Genomic DNA, 15,325 nt, shown 5'->3' on the forward strand with positions numbered 1-15,325 from the left:
TTGTTTCAAATATTTAACTGAAAAAAAATATTTTTCAATTTATATCTACCAATTAAAGGAAGGACAGTGCACCTTTATAAAAGCTAACATGCATCTATGTGTTGGCTACTTTTCTAAGAGCTTTTTCTGGATTAACTCATGTTATAAAAATGGTATTTATTTATTCTAACTTCGCCTACTAAGGGTATAAATTTTAGGACCAGAATATTATTTGCTGCCTTCACTTTACAGATAAAAATAAAAGCTCAGCAGGGTGTCCAACTCCAGCTCAGGTCATGTTCTCACAGTTCATGAGTTCAATCCCCACATTAGGCTCTGTGCTGAAAGCTTCAGATCCTGTCTCCTCTCTTTACCCCTCCCCTGCTCACTCCCTCTTCTTTCTCAACAATAAACATTAAAAAAAACCCACAAATAAATAAAAAAATAAAAGCTCAGAGATGAAAATGACTTGTCTAAGAGCACACTTTAGTGTTCTTTCCCCAACATCATGTTGGCTACATGCTTTCTTCCCTTCTAAGTGCACAAATGAGTTCTTTTTGGTATCAATTCCCTGAAGTCAGGGTTGTGTAGATTACATGGAGCCAATACCTGGGATGCATGATTTAGCATGTATCAGCAATGACCTGTCTAGGTCAAAGTTTTTTAATGCATAAAAATGTATTTTCATTTACCTTTCAAGATTAAATATAATTATTAATTAATGCAGAATAATTGATGTTAATATTTTCAGAAAGTTTATATAGTTAACACTCCGAATACAAGTGACTTTAAAGAAAGAAGATACAGATACCTTCTTTTGTAATCTAATGACGGATGTCCACTTTTTTTCCAAAAGACCAGCATATTTCTTATCTAATTCTTCATTCTAGAGAAAAAAATGAGAACCTTTTGAAAAATGGCTCACCTACAATAGTTCAAACCATACAGACCATTCATCTAAGCCCAAATGTTAATAAATATCTGATTATACCAAAAAGGGGGGGTGAAAACCTAGTACCAAAGTAAACCACAATAACAAAAGATTTATGAACAGCTGAGGTGACTGTTAACCTCTAATACTTGAGTAAAAATCCACCTATTAAATACTATATGAATAATTGTAAGGTCAAACATACCATATCTAATTCAGCTTCCTTTTTAAAAACTGAATATGCCTCTTCATAGCCATTTGAACGAAGATAATCTGCTATAGCTCGATTTCTGAAAGAAAACAAATTCAAATTTTTACTTCTGCCAAATCTGATTTCCATGTTAAAGAAATATTTCATTTAAAATCTCATAAATCTTATGACATTCTTTTAAGAGTATTCCCTTCCAAATCCAAGTCTTTCACAAAAAAGGAACCTTCCTCAAAAGCCTCTAAAACATTTAGCCCTGCCATAATACGTCCAAAATACTGTAACATTATTCCTGAGCTTTTAGTTGTTAAGTTTCTAATGTACTGCTTACCTTACAAGATGTGGGCATTCTATGGATCAAGACATGGCTTATATAACAGCTATCAATTTGTGACAGTAATCATCAATTTTTTTCATGTTTACATTTAGCCTTCCTTTACTACTTGTTATGTTTAGCAGATGCTCAAGGACTAGCAACTGAAATTTAGTTGTACACAGAATTGTTCTGATAAATTATAATTAATATGCATTTAATATTAGAGATAACTTTAAACCATTAGAGTGGACGAAAAAGGTGGCACAGGCTATAAACTTAGTACAATATCACAGTATGAGACATTCATTTAGAATTAGAAAGAACTCAAAGGTTAGAAAAGCTGAATTAGCAGATGCCTCTTTATGCTCTCCTTATAATTTTTCAAAGAGAAAATCAACTACCTCCCTCCTAAAGCAACCTATTCCAATGTCTCTCAATTTTTTTGAGCCCTAACTACCACTGTAACAAATAGTTGTTTGTTTGAGATTTCCTGTAAAACATTTTCATTTAAATAATTTGAAAGTTAATATGTATGCAAGGTTAAACAAAATTTAAACATATAAGTACACAATAAAATATCCTTTCCACCACTGACCTCCCTGAGGTAACCACTTTATTAGTGTTTTGCATATTCAGAGACAATCTACCTATACACACACATTCCTGCATATTCTTCTAGAGGTAATCAATATTTGTTTTTTAAAACAGAATGCAATACACTATATACAAAAAGTCTTACACACAATATCCCATACACCCACTTAATCTTAACCATCATTCTTTATCAGCAGATATAAATCTGCCTTTTAAAAAAATATTGTATTCCATTATAGAGACATATGCTTTTACTACCACAAACAATGATGCTATTACTATCCTTTCAAAGCCACTGCCCACCTAATGCTTTAGGAAATAAAAACACTCTAGTAGTATTGTAGAATTGGTGGAATCCAGTTTTAATTCAATGGCATGCTAAAAATAAAGCAAACAGTAGAGAAAGATAACAGGGAGTTATATCAAACACTTTATATATTCCAGGTAATTATTAGCATACCAAAAATTAAAGCATTAATAACTAGTGGAAGATAGGGTCAAGCACATCACATTCATGAACACAGGGGCTGAGGAAAGGTAAATTCTTACTATTACTGTGAGTCTGTGTCTGTGTGCTGCTCATATCATAGCCTGTACCTTCTGGCCTGTTCTACTAATGGATAACTTGATTCGTAAGAAGTGTCTTCTTTACATGGAGCTGAAATCTACTTCGTTTTAATTTCCACCACGTAGTTCTACTTGGGCCTTCCGAAAGAATACAAAATAGGAAGGCAGTGGATCTCTCAAAATATTCCATCAAATATTGTGTTGTCAAAGCCTGTGTTACAAACCTTCAACAAAAGTAAATTTCCCTTTGGTTAGAATATCCCAAATAATAAGGGAAACAAAGAAGTTAAAAGACATACCTATTTCTTAGCTTTATTTTCTTCTTAAAAAATGTCAAGGGTAAACAAATAATATATAGAACTTGTAAATACTTAATGTTCCTACCTAGCTCTTACCTCAGGGTCAAGCCCTAATCCCTGAAACTGCCCAAACATACTGCACACAGCTTACAACCTTGAAGTTCATAAAACATGTAATATGCACATGTAATACATGGCACAAATTATAACAATTATGATCTTAATGGGCTTATTTTTTTGTAAAGATACATAAATGGTGGTACTTTTCAGGTAAGAATAGTAAAAGGAGAAAAATGCAAAACGACTATTCCTTTTCCTTATTAAAAAAAAAAAAAGTCCCAACATTTTCAGATTACCACTGCTAACCCTTCATTCAGTATAGTCTTCTCATACCATGTTCTTTGCCCATACATTCACACCACCATGGATACGTATGTATGGCTTTTAACTAAATAAATTATCTGTTAATTTTGTTCACGTCATGAAAATCTTAACCTTGTCAGTAAATGTTCATCCATGACATCCTAGTTATTTAATACTCAAACACAATACTCCATGATGTAGATGGACCAAATTTTATTCAAGCAATTACCTATTGCTGGACTTTCAAGGCTATTTCTAATTTTTCATCATCTTAAGCAATGTTGTAAACAAACACTCATATAAAGCCTTTCTCACATCTTTACATTTGAGTCAAATGATGCTACAAATTGAATGTTATGTGTGTTATCCTCCTATATCCACCCACCCCAATTCTTACACTTAAACCTAATATTTGGGGACGGGACTTTTGGAGGTGCTTAGGTCATGAGAGCAGAGCCCTCATGAATGAGATTAATGCCCTTATAAAAAAAAGACCATGAACCAGGAAGCAAGCATCACCAGACACTAAATCTGCCAAGTGCCTTGATCTTGGACTTTCCAGACTCTAGAACTGTAAGAAATAAATCTCTGTTGTTTATAAGCCTCCTAGTTTACAGTATTTTATTACAGTAGCCTGGACAAAGACAAAAATTATATACATTTTTAGGACATTTTGATAGCTACTTTCAAATTGCTCTCCATAGTTGTACCAATTTATATTCCTAACAGCAGTTATGAATGCCATCCCTTCACCATCTTTACTTTTCAAATATTTGGTTTAGCCTTTACTGATTAAAAAACAAAACAAAACAGTTTTGGGGTGCCTGGGTGGTTCAGTCGATTAAGGGTCCAGCTCTTGATTTCGGCTCGGGTCATGATCTCACGGTTCTTGAGTTCAAGCCTCGCATCTGGCTCCGTGCTCACAGTGTGGAGCCTGCTTGGGATTCTCTCTCTTGCTTCCTCTCTCTCTCAAAATAAATAAATAAACTTTAGAAACAAAAACCAACAGTTTTTATCCTTTGATTTTGTTTATGTAACTTTTATAAAAAGTGAATTAAATGTTAAATTTTTAAAACTTGTGCAACATTTTTCTAAGGTCTGTGTGGCTTAACCCAACATTTGCATTTTAAAAAGTTATGTGGCAAATGTAATCAATTAGAAGTTGTAGATGACTCCAAATATGCATAAAGCAGCACCTCATTATAGTTGTATGTCACACTTACAGGTTTTGGTTTTTTTTTTTTTTTTTTTTTTTTAACGTTTATTTATTTTTGAGACAGAGAGAGACAGAGCATGAGCAGGGGAGGGTCAGAGAGAGAGGGAGACACAGAATCTGAAACAGGCTCCAGGCTCTGAGCTGTCAGCTGTCAGCCCCGACGCGGGGCTCGAACTCACGGACCGTGAAATCACGACCTGAGCCAAAGTCGGACGCTTAACCGACTGAGCCATCCAGGCGCCCCTACAGGTTTTTTTTTTTTTTTTTTTTTTAACGTAGGCTCTACATCCAGCACAGTGACCAACATGGGCCCCAAACTCAGAACTCTCAGATCAAGACCTGAGGTGAGATCAAGATTCAGAAGCTTAACTGACTGAACCACCCAGGCACCGCCACATTTATACTTTTTAAAAAATGTTAAATCCTGTTTAAAAACATTCACTGTCTCTTTTGATCCTAAAAAAATTCTACTAAAGTAGGTACAAAAGCATATTACCCCTGAATTATATATTGGTAGACTGATTTATCTAAGGCCACAAAACTAGCATGTAGTGAAATAATTTAGGATAATAATTCTAAAAAACATTTACTGAGTGGATGGGGAAGAAACTAGCTAAGTAGGTGGAGCTCTGCACCTCCCTCCTTTAACTGGAGCTGTCCCATATTTATATACTTCCATATATTGTATTTTTCATAAGTGCTTTAAAAATGGACTTACACTGCTCTTTAAAAAGCCCTACACCCAAATCCTTGAAACCAAAAATGACTCACACTCTTAACCACTAGGCTTTTGTTTTGGTAACTGACTAGATGCGAGAGACAGGAGAACACAGTTGATTCATAAGTTTCTAGTGAATTGTAGTACCACTCACTTGGACAGACAGGGGAAAAAGAGAACGAAGAAAAAGAGGCAGGCATATGACAAGTTCAGTTTTAAACCTTCTTACTTGAAGTAGCTGTAAGATATTTAAGTAAAGATACATGATATAAGAGGTAACTACACGTACAGGTGACATGTTTGAGAAAGAGACCTGACATAAGAAGAGGACTGGGAAAATCAGCAAACAGGTAGCAGTGATTTGAACAATGTAAGTGGTGACAGACAATTCAGAAGAAGGTATATATTGGGGGGGGGGGGGAGGACTAGAATGTAACTGATGGAACTTTGACAGATACCAACATTCAAGAAGAAAGACAATTAAGAGATGTCAGCAAGCCAATGAAGATGGAAGTTTCAAAGAAATGGAGATGTGTAACAGTGACAAAGATCTGAGAGAGGTCATCCAGAGTCTAAAAAGTGTCCAAGTAATCTGGCTACTAAGACGTCCCTGCCTGTCTACTTTACCAAGTACAGTGTCACAACCTAAGTGGCCTCAGTATTCCATTCCACACTAAGGTTTCAAATGAGCACTGGAGTCAGGGAGCAGCAGTGAGTTGAGAATATCAGGGATGGGTTCTCTTTTTATTGTTAAAGGTTTCATTAACACTATGATATCTACGAAAGTTTGGAAAGAGAGATCACATAGCATTACTAATATAACAAAGAACCACCAAAGAGCAAGATACATATACGAAAATATAGCAAACAAATTAGAACCTAAGTTTAAATGAGTCTGACGCCATTAGGGATAGCTGAACCCAGTGAATGTGGACCCTCTGTCAGGGAAGGTGTATCACAATCACTTAACCTAAGAATAAATTAAGACAGACGAATCTCTAGGTTCTAACAGCCTAATGGTGCTTCCAGAGTTTCAGCTGTTGATCTAGAGTTGATTTTCAGCAGTTTTATTAAGGTTGGAAGAGTGGACATCAAGGCACAAGTTTATAATCATCTCTCCAACAAACTCCATATACATGATTTAAATTAATCTATTAAGTCTCAAGAGATGCAGAAAAACAACTAATCACTAGAATCAAAGCAGGATTCATGCAGAACATAAAAGGTAATTCTGAGTAGATCCAAACCAGTAACCTCATATACAAATCAGAGAAAATGGTTAAAATCAAAGGGAAGAACTGAGATGAAGGACTTTTATCCATGAACGAACAGAATGGCTACACAGAGCTTAGCTTACATATGGAAATACTCTAGTGAAACTATCACAAGTGAGATCTGTGTTTGCTTTCTACTTTTTTTTTTAATGTTTATTTATTTCTGAGACAGAGAGAGACAGAGCATGAGTGGGGGAGGGGCAGAGAGCAAGGGAGACACAGAATCTGAAGCAGGCTCCAGGCTCTGAGCTGTAAGCACAGAGCCCGATGCGGGGCTGGAACTCACAAACCGTGAGATCATGACCTGAGCTGAAGTCGGTCGCTCAACCAACTGAGCCACCCAGGCTCAAAGCCACCCAGGACAAATTCCTTTCCTACCAAAGGCTGTACTTTTTTCTACCACTTTTATATTGTTACTTTAACACTTGGGCTTTCACATCCTTTGGATTCAAGTTTTATTTAGTACAACCTATGGTACTATTTGCTGAACAGTACTTTTTCCTATCGATGTGAAATGCCATGTAACATATACTAAATTTCCATAGATAAAATGAGCTTGTCTCTGAATATGTTCCCCTAACCTATGCGCCTATTACAAAAATATTTTACTTACTACTTTTACAGCAATGTTTGGGTATCTGGTACAATTAGTTCCTTTCTCACTAATCCTTTAAATTTTTCCTTAACTATTTTTCTGCATTTTCCTCTTCCAGATAAACTTCAGAATCAATCTGGTCAAATTCAGAAAAATTCTGTTTAGATTTTAATTGGGATTGTATTTGATTTTATTAATAATTTGGGAGCTCTGACATCTTTCCACTATTATTTTCACTAGAAACAGGGCAAAGAAGTCTTTTCTACAACATTACCCCAAAACAAAAACGACTTAATTCTAACTACTGATTCTTTTTTATTTTTTTTAACGTAATCCCTACACCCAACATGGGCCTTGAACTCACAACCTCAAGGTCAAGAGTTGCATGCTCTACCAACTGAGCTAGCCAAGTGCCCTTCCTCTGAGTTCATTTTATGTTGCCTTTTTTGTTACTGTACTGTTCATTTATGTCTTTTCTCTTTATTCATCAGTTTTATTTTATGCTCTTTGTTTCTTTAATTTATATTTTATTTTATGGTCTTTCTTAAAAGATAGTTTTTAATTTTGCCAATCAAGCTTACCAGGTTATATTTTCTATTTTATTAATTTCTGCTTTTAAAAAAATTAATTCTTTCCCTCTGCTTCCGTTGGGCTTATTTTATTGTCTTATTCTTGAACTGAATGTGTGGTTCATTTCTGACCTTTGTTTTTTTTAAAAGATTCATTAGACTATCTAATTTTCTGTATGCTCTGTTGGCTACACCCTACAGGTTTTTATTGTAAGTACCCTCATTATTATCAATGTCTTCATTTATTAAGTTACATGCTGTTCTTTGAACTTCAAGTATTTAGAAGTACAATAAAAAAAATATTTAGAGAGAGAGAAGGGGGGGGAGAGGGAGAGAGAGAGAATGAATCCCAAGCAGGCTCCATGCTGTCAGTACAGAGCCCAACGTGGGGCTTGAACTCATGAATTGTGAGATCATAACCTGAGTCAAAATTAAGAGTCAGATGCTTAACCAACTAAGCTACCCAGCTGTCCCTAGAAGTACATTTTAACATTTTTTTAAGTTTATTTATTTGAGAGAGAGAGAGCACACAATCGGGGAGAGGGAGAGAGAGAGAGAGAGAGAGAGAGAGAGAGAGAGAGAGAGAGAGAGAGAGAGAATCCCAAACAGACTCTGCACCACCAGCACAGAGCCCAATGCAGGGCTGGAACTCATGAACTTTGAGATCATTACCTGAGCTGAAGTTGGATGCTTAAGCGACTGAGCCACTCAGGTGCCCCTAGAATTACATTTTAAAACATCCACATGGATAGATTTCTCTTAGCTCTCCTTTTCCTACTAATTTTCATTTTATTTCATTACAGTCAGCAAATGAGTCCTATGAGATTTCTGCATTTTTGGAATTTGAGATTTTTCTTTGCAGTCCTATCCATGGGAACTTTTTCCTTAGTATCTGTAACTCTAAGTGGGAAAAGTGTGTAACTTAAGAATTGTTCATTCAACTTTTACTTGCCATTCACTTATGGAAGAAAAAAAAAATTAACCCCTAACATGTAAAAAAGGCTCACAGAAATCCATTTAGGAGCCCATCTTGAAAAAGGTACGTAATGACAAAATCCACCCAACTAACACAGTAATCAAAAGAAGAATAGCAAATGTTCTAAACTTGGGGCACCTGGGTGGCTCAGTCAGTTAAGCGTCCAACTTTGGATCAGGTCATGATCTCATGGCTTAGGAGTTCAAGCCCCGCATCAGGTTCTGTGCCCACAGCTCAGAACCTAGAACCTGCTTCAGATTCTGTGTCTCCCCCTGCCTCCAGCTCCTCTCCTGCCCACGGTCTATCTCTCAAAAATAAATAAACATTAAAAAAAAAATTAGCAAAATGTTTCAAACTCAACAAATGGTATACATTAAATATGTACAGTTCTTTGTGTCAATTATACTACAATATGGCTGTTAACCAAAAAAGGAATACAAGAATGGGAAAGTTGTGGAAAAAAAGAATTAGGGGTGAGCAACAAATCAAACAAAGTACAAATATTATCAACCAGGACAACCTAAAACAAAACAAAACAGACTTTCTTCATCTTTCATGGAGAAAGATCAATGGGTAAAATCTCATACAAAAATAGAGGTGTAAGCTTATTTTGTTAAGAGTTAACTATGAGATGAACTAACAGGTAATATCATTTCCAAATTCACAGAGTGACAAAAAATACTAAAAAGAGATTGTAAAGTATAATTCTATTTTACAAATCTTAAGAAAAAAAGATGCTCATGAAATTTTTGCAAATACTTGAAAAATATCTGAAAAGACTATAATATACAGGCAATGGGGGCCACCATTGGAAAATGGGACTGAAAAACTGAGGAGGGAGCAATGTTTGCATTTTGACACATGTTAATTCTGGTGATAGAACTGTGTTTAATGAATAGTGAACTTAAAATTAGGAAACTCATTCTGACTCTAATACTAGTCATGAAACTGGTAATTTTAATTTCTCCCATCCTCAACTTATCTGTAAAAGAAAGATATTTGTCATATCCACATAAATGTTTTTGTTATTATTCAATATTTGTATGCCCCAGAGTGGTAAAAACAAAGAAGGCAGGCAATATACATTTGCTGAGTTGAGTCACACTTATTAGTACCGATCAAATTATTGTTTTCCAGTACATCAAAATTCTTTTCATTTTTTACCCCCAAAATACCTCATCCTGTTAATTTTTTAAAATTTATTTATTGAGAGAGAGAGAGAGAGAGAGAGAGAGAGTGCGTGCGCGCACACACGTGCACAGGGTAGGGGCAGACAGAAAGGAGGAGAGAAGATCTCAAGCAGGCTCTGCACTACCAGCAGAGCCTGATGTGGGGCTTGAACTCACAAACTCTGACATCATGACCTGAGCCAAAACCAAGAGTCCGATGCTTAACTGACTGGACGCCACCCAAGCAACTCCAACTTACTTATTCTTTTTAAAAAACGTTTATTATTTATTTTGAGAGAGGGCAGGAGAGACAGAGAGAGAGAAACATGAGCAGGGGAGGGATAGAGAGAGAGAGAATCCTAAGCAGGCTCCACAGCATCAGCACAGAACCTGATGCAGGGCTCAATCTCAGGAACCATGATAACACGATCTGAGCTGAAATCAAGAGTCAGATGCTTAACTGACTGAGGCACCCAGGCAGGCACCTCTATTTATTCTTTTTAAAGTTTACTTATTTACTTTTGAGAGGGGTAGGCAGAGAGAGGAAAGAGGGAGGGTCCCAAGCAGGCCGTGCGCTGTCAGAGCAGAACTTGATGTGGGGCTTGAAACCAGGAACCATGAATCACAACCTGAGCCGAAATCAAGAATCATAAAGAGTCAGACCCTTAACCAACTGAGCCACCCAGGTGCCCCTCCAAGAATTTTAAAAGCTAATTGGTGCTGGACTTCAAAGCTGTATTACAAAGCTGTAGTCATCAAGACAGTATGGTACTGGCACAGGAACAGACACTTCGATCAATGGAACAGAACAGAGAATCCCGAAACGGACCCACAAATATATGGCCAACTAATCTTTGACAGAGCAGGAAAGAATATCCAATGGAATAAAGACAGTCTCTTCAGCAAGTGGTGCTGGGAAAACTGGACAGCGACATGCAGAAAAATGAACCTGCACCACTTTCTTACACCATACACAAAAATAACCTCAAAATGGATGGAAGACCTAAATTTAAGACAGGAAGCCATCAAAATCCTCGAGGAGAAAGCAAGCAAAAACCGCTCTCATCTTGGCCGCAGCAACTTCTTACTCAACACGTTTCCGGAGGCAAGGAAACAAAAGCAAAAGTGAACTATTGGGACCTCATCAAATTAAAAAACCTTCTGCACAGTGAAGCAAACAATCAGCAAAACTGAAAGGCAACCGATAGAATGGGAGAAGATATTTGCAAACGACATATCAGATAAAGGGTTAGTATCCAAAATCTATAAACAACTTATCAAACTCAACACCCAAAAAACAAATAATCCAGTGACGAAATGGGCACAAGACATGAATAGACACTTCTCCAAAGAAGACATCCAGATGCCCAACCGACACATGAAAACATGCTCAACATCACTCATCATCAGGGAAATACAAATCAAAACCACAATGAGATACCACCTCACACCTGTCAGAATGGCAAACATTAACAACTCAGGCAACAACAGATGTTGGCAAGGATGCGGAGAGACAGAATCTCTTTTGTGCTGCTGGTGGGAATGTAAGCTGGTGCAGCCACTCTGGAAAACCGTATGGAGGTGCCTCAAAAATTAAAAATCGAACTACCCTACGACCCAGCAATTGCACTACTAGGCATTTATCCACGGGATACAAAAGGGGCACATGCACCCCAATGTTTTTAGCAACACTATCAACAATAGCCAAAGTATGGAAAGAGCCTAAATGTCCACTGGTGGATAAATGGATAAAGAAGATGTGGTATACATCTACAACGGAGTATTACTCGGCAACTAAAGAATGAAATTTTGCCATTTGCAACTACATGGATGGAACTAGAAGGTATTATCCTAAGCAAAATTAGAGAAAGACAAATATCATATGACTTCATTCATATGAGGACTTTAAGATACAAAACAGATGAACATAAGGGAAGGGAAAGGAAATAAAAATAATATAAAAACGGGGAGGGGGACAAAAACATTAGAGCCTCTTAAATATGGAAAACAAACAGAGGGTTACTGGAAGGGTTGTGGGAGGAGGGATGGGCTAAATGGGTAAGGGGCATTAAGGAATCTACTCCTGAAATCATTGTTGCACTACATGCTAACTTGAATGTAAATTGAAAAAATAAATACGGGCACCTGGGTGGCTTAGTCGGTTAAGCGTCCAACTTCGGCTCAGGTCATGATCTCACGATTCGTGAGTTCGAGCCCCACGTCAGGCTCTGCTGACACCTCAGAGCTTGGAGCCTGCTTTGGATTCTGTGTCTCCCTCTCCCTGCCCCTCCCCTCTTCGTTCTTTGTCTCTCTCAAAATTAATACTACTCAAAATTAATTAATACTAATCGGTATCCAACCTGTTAGAAATGCTAAAATGTTACAAAGGCAAACTGAATGCCAAAATGTATCTTACTTGTAAGAAGTATATAAACATTTGTTTCTGTCTCTCATAATATATATTCCATAATACTTTCAAAAATGGTAGAAAAAGCAAAAACCATCATTTTATTTCCTTACTAAAAACTCCAAGATTTTTTCTATTCCCCAAATTCCTAAATGTAAATTCCCTAAATTTACATTTATATCTAATACAAATATTCTTTGCTTAATGAGCACTTGTAGGTCAATTCTTCCCTAAAATTCTCTACAAATTTAGCCACCTGAAATTAGGTTCTTTCATCAATTGATTTTTATTCAAATTAAAATTTCTATTTTTGGCCATAATGTTTAAATATTAATCTTGATTATGAGGGTAATAAGGCACACACAAGGCATCTAGAAGAAAAAAGTCTGAACTGACTTAGAAACAAGAATGACTAAAAACCAGACATACCTTCAATAACACAAAAGTACATATGCAGATTTATTACTTATAATATTTCTAATTACAAAATAGTGGAAACTACCTAAATGTTCAAATACGGGTGAATGGTTGAAAAAACTATGGTATATACAGAGTAGAGTACTATCTAGCTGTTAAAAGGAAAAAAAAAAAAAAAGAGGATCTCTATGAACTGATACAGAGTGAGTTGCAGGAGATACTGCTAACTGAAAAAAAGCCAAGTGCAAAAGAGCACTTATAGTATGCTACCTATTGCTTAAGAAAGAAGAAACAAGAAAACATACATGTATCTCTCTTATCTTTATTAAACAATGCACCATGAAGTTGGTTCCTACATGGGGCAAGGAGGGAGGAACTTAGAAGGGATTCAGAAGAGTAATACTTGTGAGTATACATTTTTGTACAGATAATGTTCTAAATATCCAAAATATTAAATTAACAAGGATGGGAAGGCAGAGGAAATGCAAAACACACAAAACTAAAAAAACTAGAACCTATGAACCCAACTACATTTCAAATGAATAACAAAACCATGGGAAGAGGGAGAGAAACCAGGGCGAGTTTCCAACTAATCCAAGTAATTTACAAACACAGCAGAGTGGATGGGGGGTGGGGGTGGGGAGAGAAAGAACTGCATACAAATTCTAAACCCTTTCCAGGATGTGTAGTGAGAGTGTAACAACTCTGAAACTATTTTGGAAGTACTACAGGATTGAGCAAATGAGTCAAAGCCTTGCTATTGCTGGCAGACAGGGTCTTGCTACAGAAGAAAGATACAAATATGGTAGGGAGGAAAACAAGAAACAACATAGTGAGAATAGACTGAAAATTAGAAGTATCAGGATAGCTTAATGATTTCTAAAATAAGTATGTGTACATGCCTTTGTGTATCAGTGGTTCTCAACTGGGGGAGATTTTGCCCTCCCCCGCCAAGAGGAGAGGTGGCAATGTCTGGAGACATTTTTATTGTGGCATTTAGTAGAGGCATCCTTGGGTAGAGCCAAGGATGTTGCTAAACAACCAGCAATGTACAGGACAGATCCCACACCAAGGAATTATTCAGCCCAACACGTTAACAATGCCAAGAGTGAGAAACCTTAATACACATGTGTACCAAGGTACCTGTATATGTGTTTACAAATACATATTTCTTGGTTCTGTTTACTTTAAGGACCAAGAAGCAAACACCCCAGTAGCAGTAAGTATACTTAGTACCCATATCTTGATGTCTAATACCATTCTCCACTAAGAGAAACCAAGGCTTATTGGAGCAATGACTGATTCTAGGATTAATGCAGGATGGGTGCACAATAAGCCTGGAACACCTTGTGATGCTAGAAAGTAAGAAAGTGCCCACAGACAAGGCCATATATAAGAGCCAACTGAAGGGGCTCCTATGGAAGTCTGGAATATTCAAACAGCAAAAGTATAAGAAAAGTAATGAATGATAAGAGCTACTGAAAATTTAGAGGAGTTCATACCAATAATGAAAGAACAAGTAAATAAAAAGGAGTAGAAGAAAAGTCCCTTGATTACAGTAAAATGCTGAGTGATGACTAGTAAATGTGGAATGAGTGGTTGTGTAAAGAATATCATCACTTTGCAACCACTATAGTAAAGAATGGTTCAGGCAAGAATTATCCATGGATGTTAAATCTGGTGGGGGAATATTTGATGGAAATAAGAATGTTTTGCATGGTCTGCTTATATTTATGGAAAAGTAAATAATAGTAACTATACACTATACAGTGGAGAAATCAGGCATCTTGACTAAGGGATCAAAATTAGCATCACTACAGAGGGGCAGATAGACATGATGCATCTCTAGACATGATATCCTAAGAAGACAAATTACTTATGTAGTTTTCTGGCCAAGAATATATACCCTGAATCTAATCATGAAGAAACATAAGATACAAAATGAGAAACACGCTATTAAAAAAACCCAAAAAACAAAAACTATTCTTCAAAACTATTAACGTCCTCAACAACAAAGAAAGGTTGAGGAAATGTTCCATATTAAATAAGACTAAAGAGTGGGGCACCTGGGTAGCTCAGTCAGTTAAGCATCTGACTTCAGCTCAAGTCATGATCTCACAGTCCATGAGTTCGAGACCCGCATCGGGCTCTGTGCTGACAGCTCAGAGCCTGGAGTCTGCTTCGGATTCTGTGTCTCCCTCTCTCTCTGCCCCTCCCCTGCTCATGCTCTGTCTCTCTCTGTCTCAAAAATAAATAAAAAAACATTAAAAAAAAAAAAAAAGACTAAGGACATATTCAAATAAATGTCTAAATACATTACCTAACCCTGGACTGGGTTACTAGAGAATATACTAGAGAGAAAAGAGGTGGGGGGTGAGAGGGAAACTTTGCCATAAGGACATTATTGGGTCAATTGACAAAACTGGAATATGCAAAGCAGATTAAATCAATAAATGTATCAATGTTAAATTTACATAAATGGCTAACTGTCCTGTGGTTTTATAGAATATCCTTAGTCTTAGGAACTGCACACCCAAGTATCTGGGATAAAGACCTTTTTTTTTTTAAGTTTATTTATTGAGAGAGAGAGAGAGAGACAGAGAGAGACAGAGAGAGAGAGAGAGAGAGAGAGAGAGAGAGAGAGAGAGAGAGCATGCAAGCATGGGAGGGGCAGTGAGAGAGTGAGAGAGACAGAGAATCCCAGGCAGGCTCTGCACTGCCAGCATG

The 15,325-nt window shown here is 36.8% G+C and overlaps 1 protein-coding gene across 5 annotated transcripts in view; it reads right to left on the minus strand.

Moving 5' to 3' along the window:
- The window catches only part of PAFAH1B1 (platelet activating factor acetylhydrolase 1b regulatory subunit 1), a 77,269-nt gene that overhangs the window by 22,750 nt on the left and 39,194 nt on the right, over positions 1-15,325 (minus strand). For 4 of the 5 annotated variants that reach the window (XM_006939934.5, XM_023243400.2, XM_045043976.1 and 1 more), the window contains 2 exons: positions 1,116-1,200; positions 791-865 (listed from right to left, as the gene is read on the minus strand). In XM_006939934.5, the coding sequence (XP_006939996.1) occupies positions 791-865; positions 1,116-1,200 (160 nt within the window). Of the gene's footprint in view, positions 1-790; positions 866-1,115; positions 1,201-2,577; positions 2,741-15,325 lie in introns of those variants that run through there. The other variant, XM_019816874.2, reaches the window with a different exon arrangement.

Source organism: Felis catus, chromosome E1 (assembly GCF_018350175.1).
Source record: "Felis catus isolate Fca126 chromosome E1, F.catus_Fca126_mat1.0, whole genome shotgun sequence".
Classification (NCBI taxonomy): Eukaryota; Metazoa; Chordata; class Mammalia; order Carnivora; family Felidae; genus Felis; species Felis catus.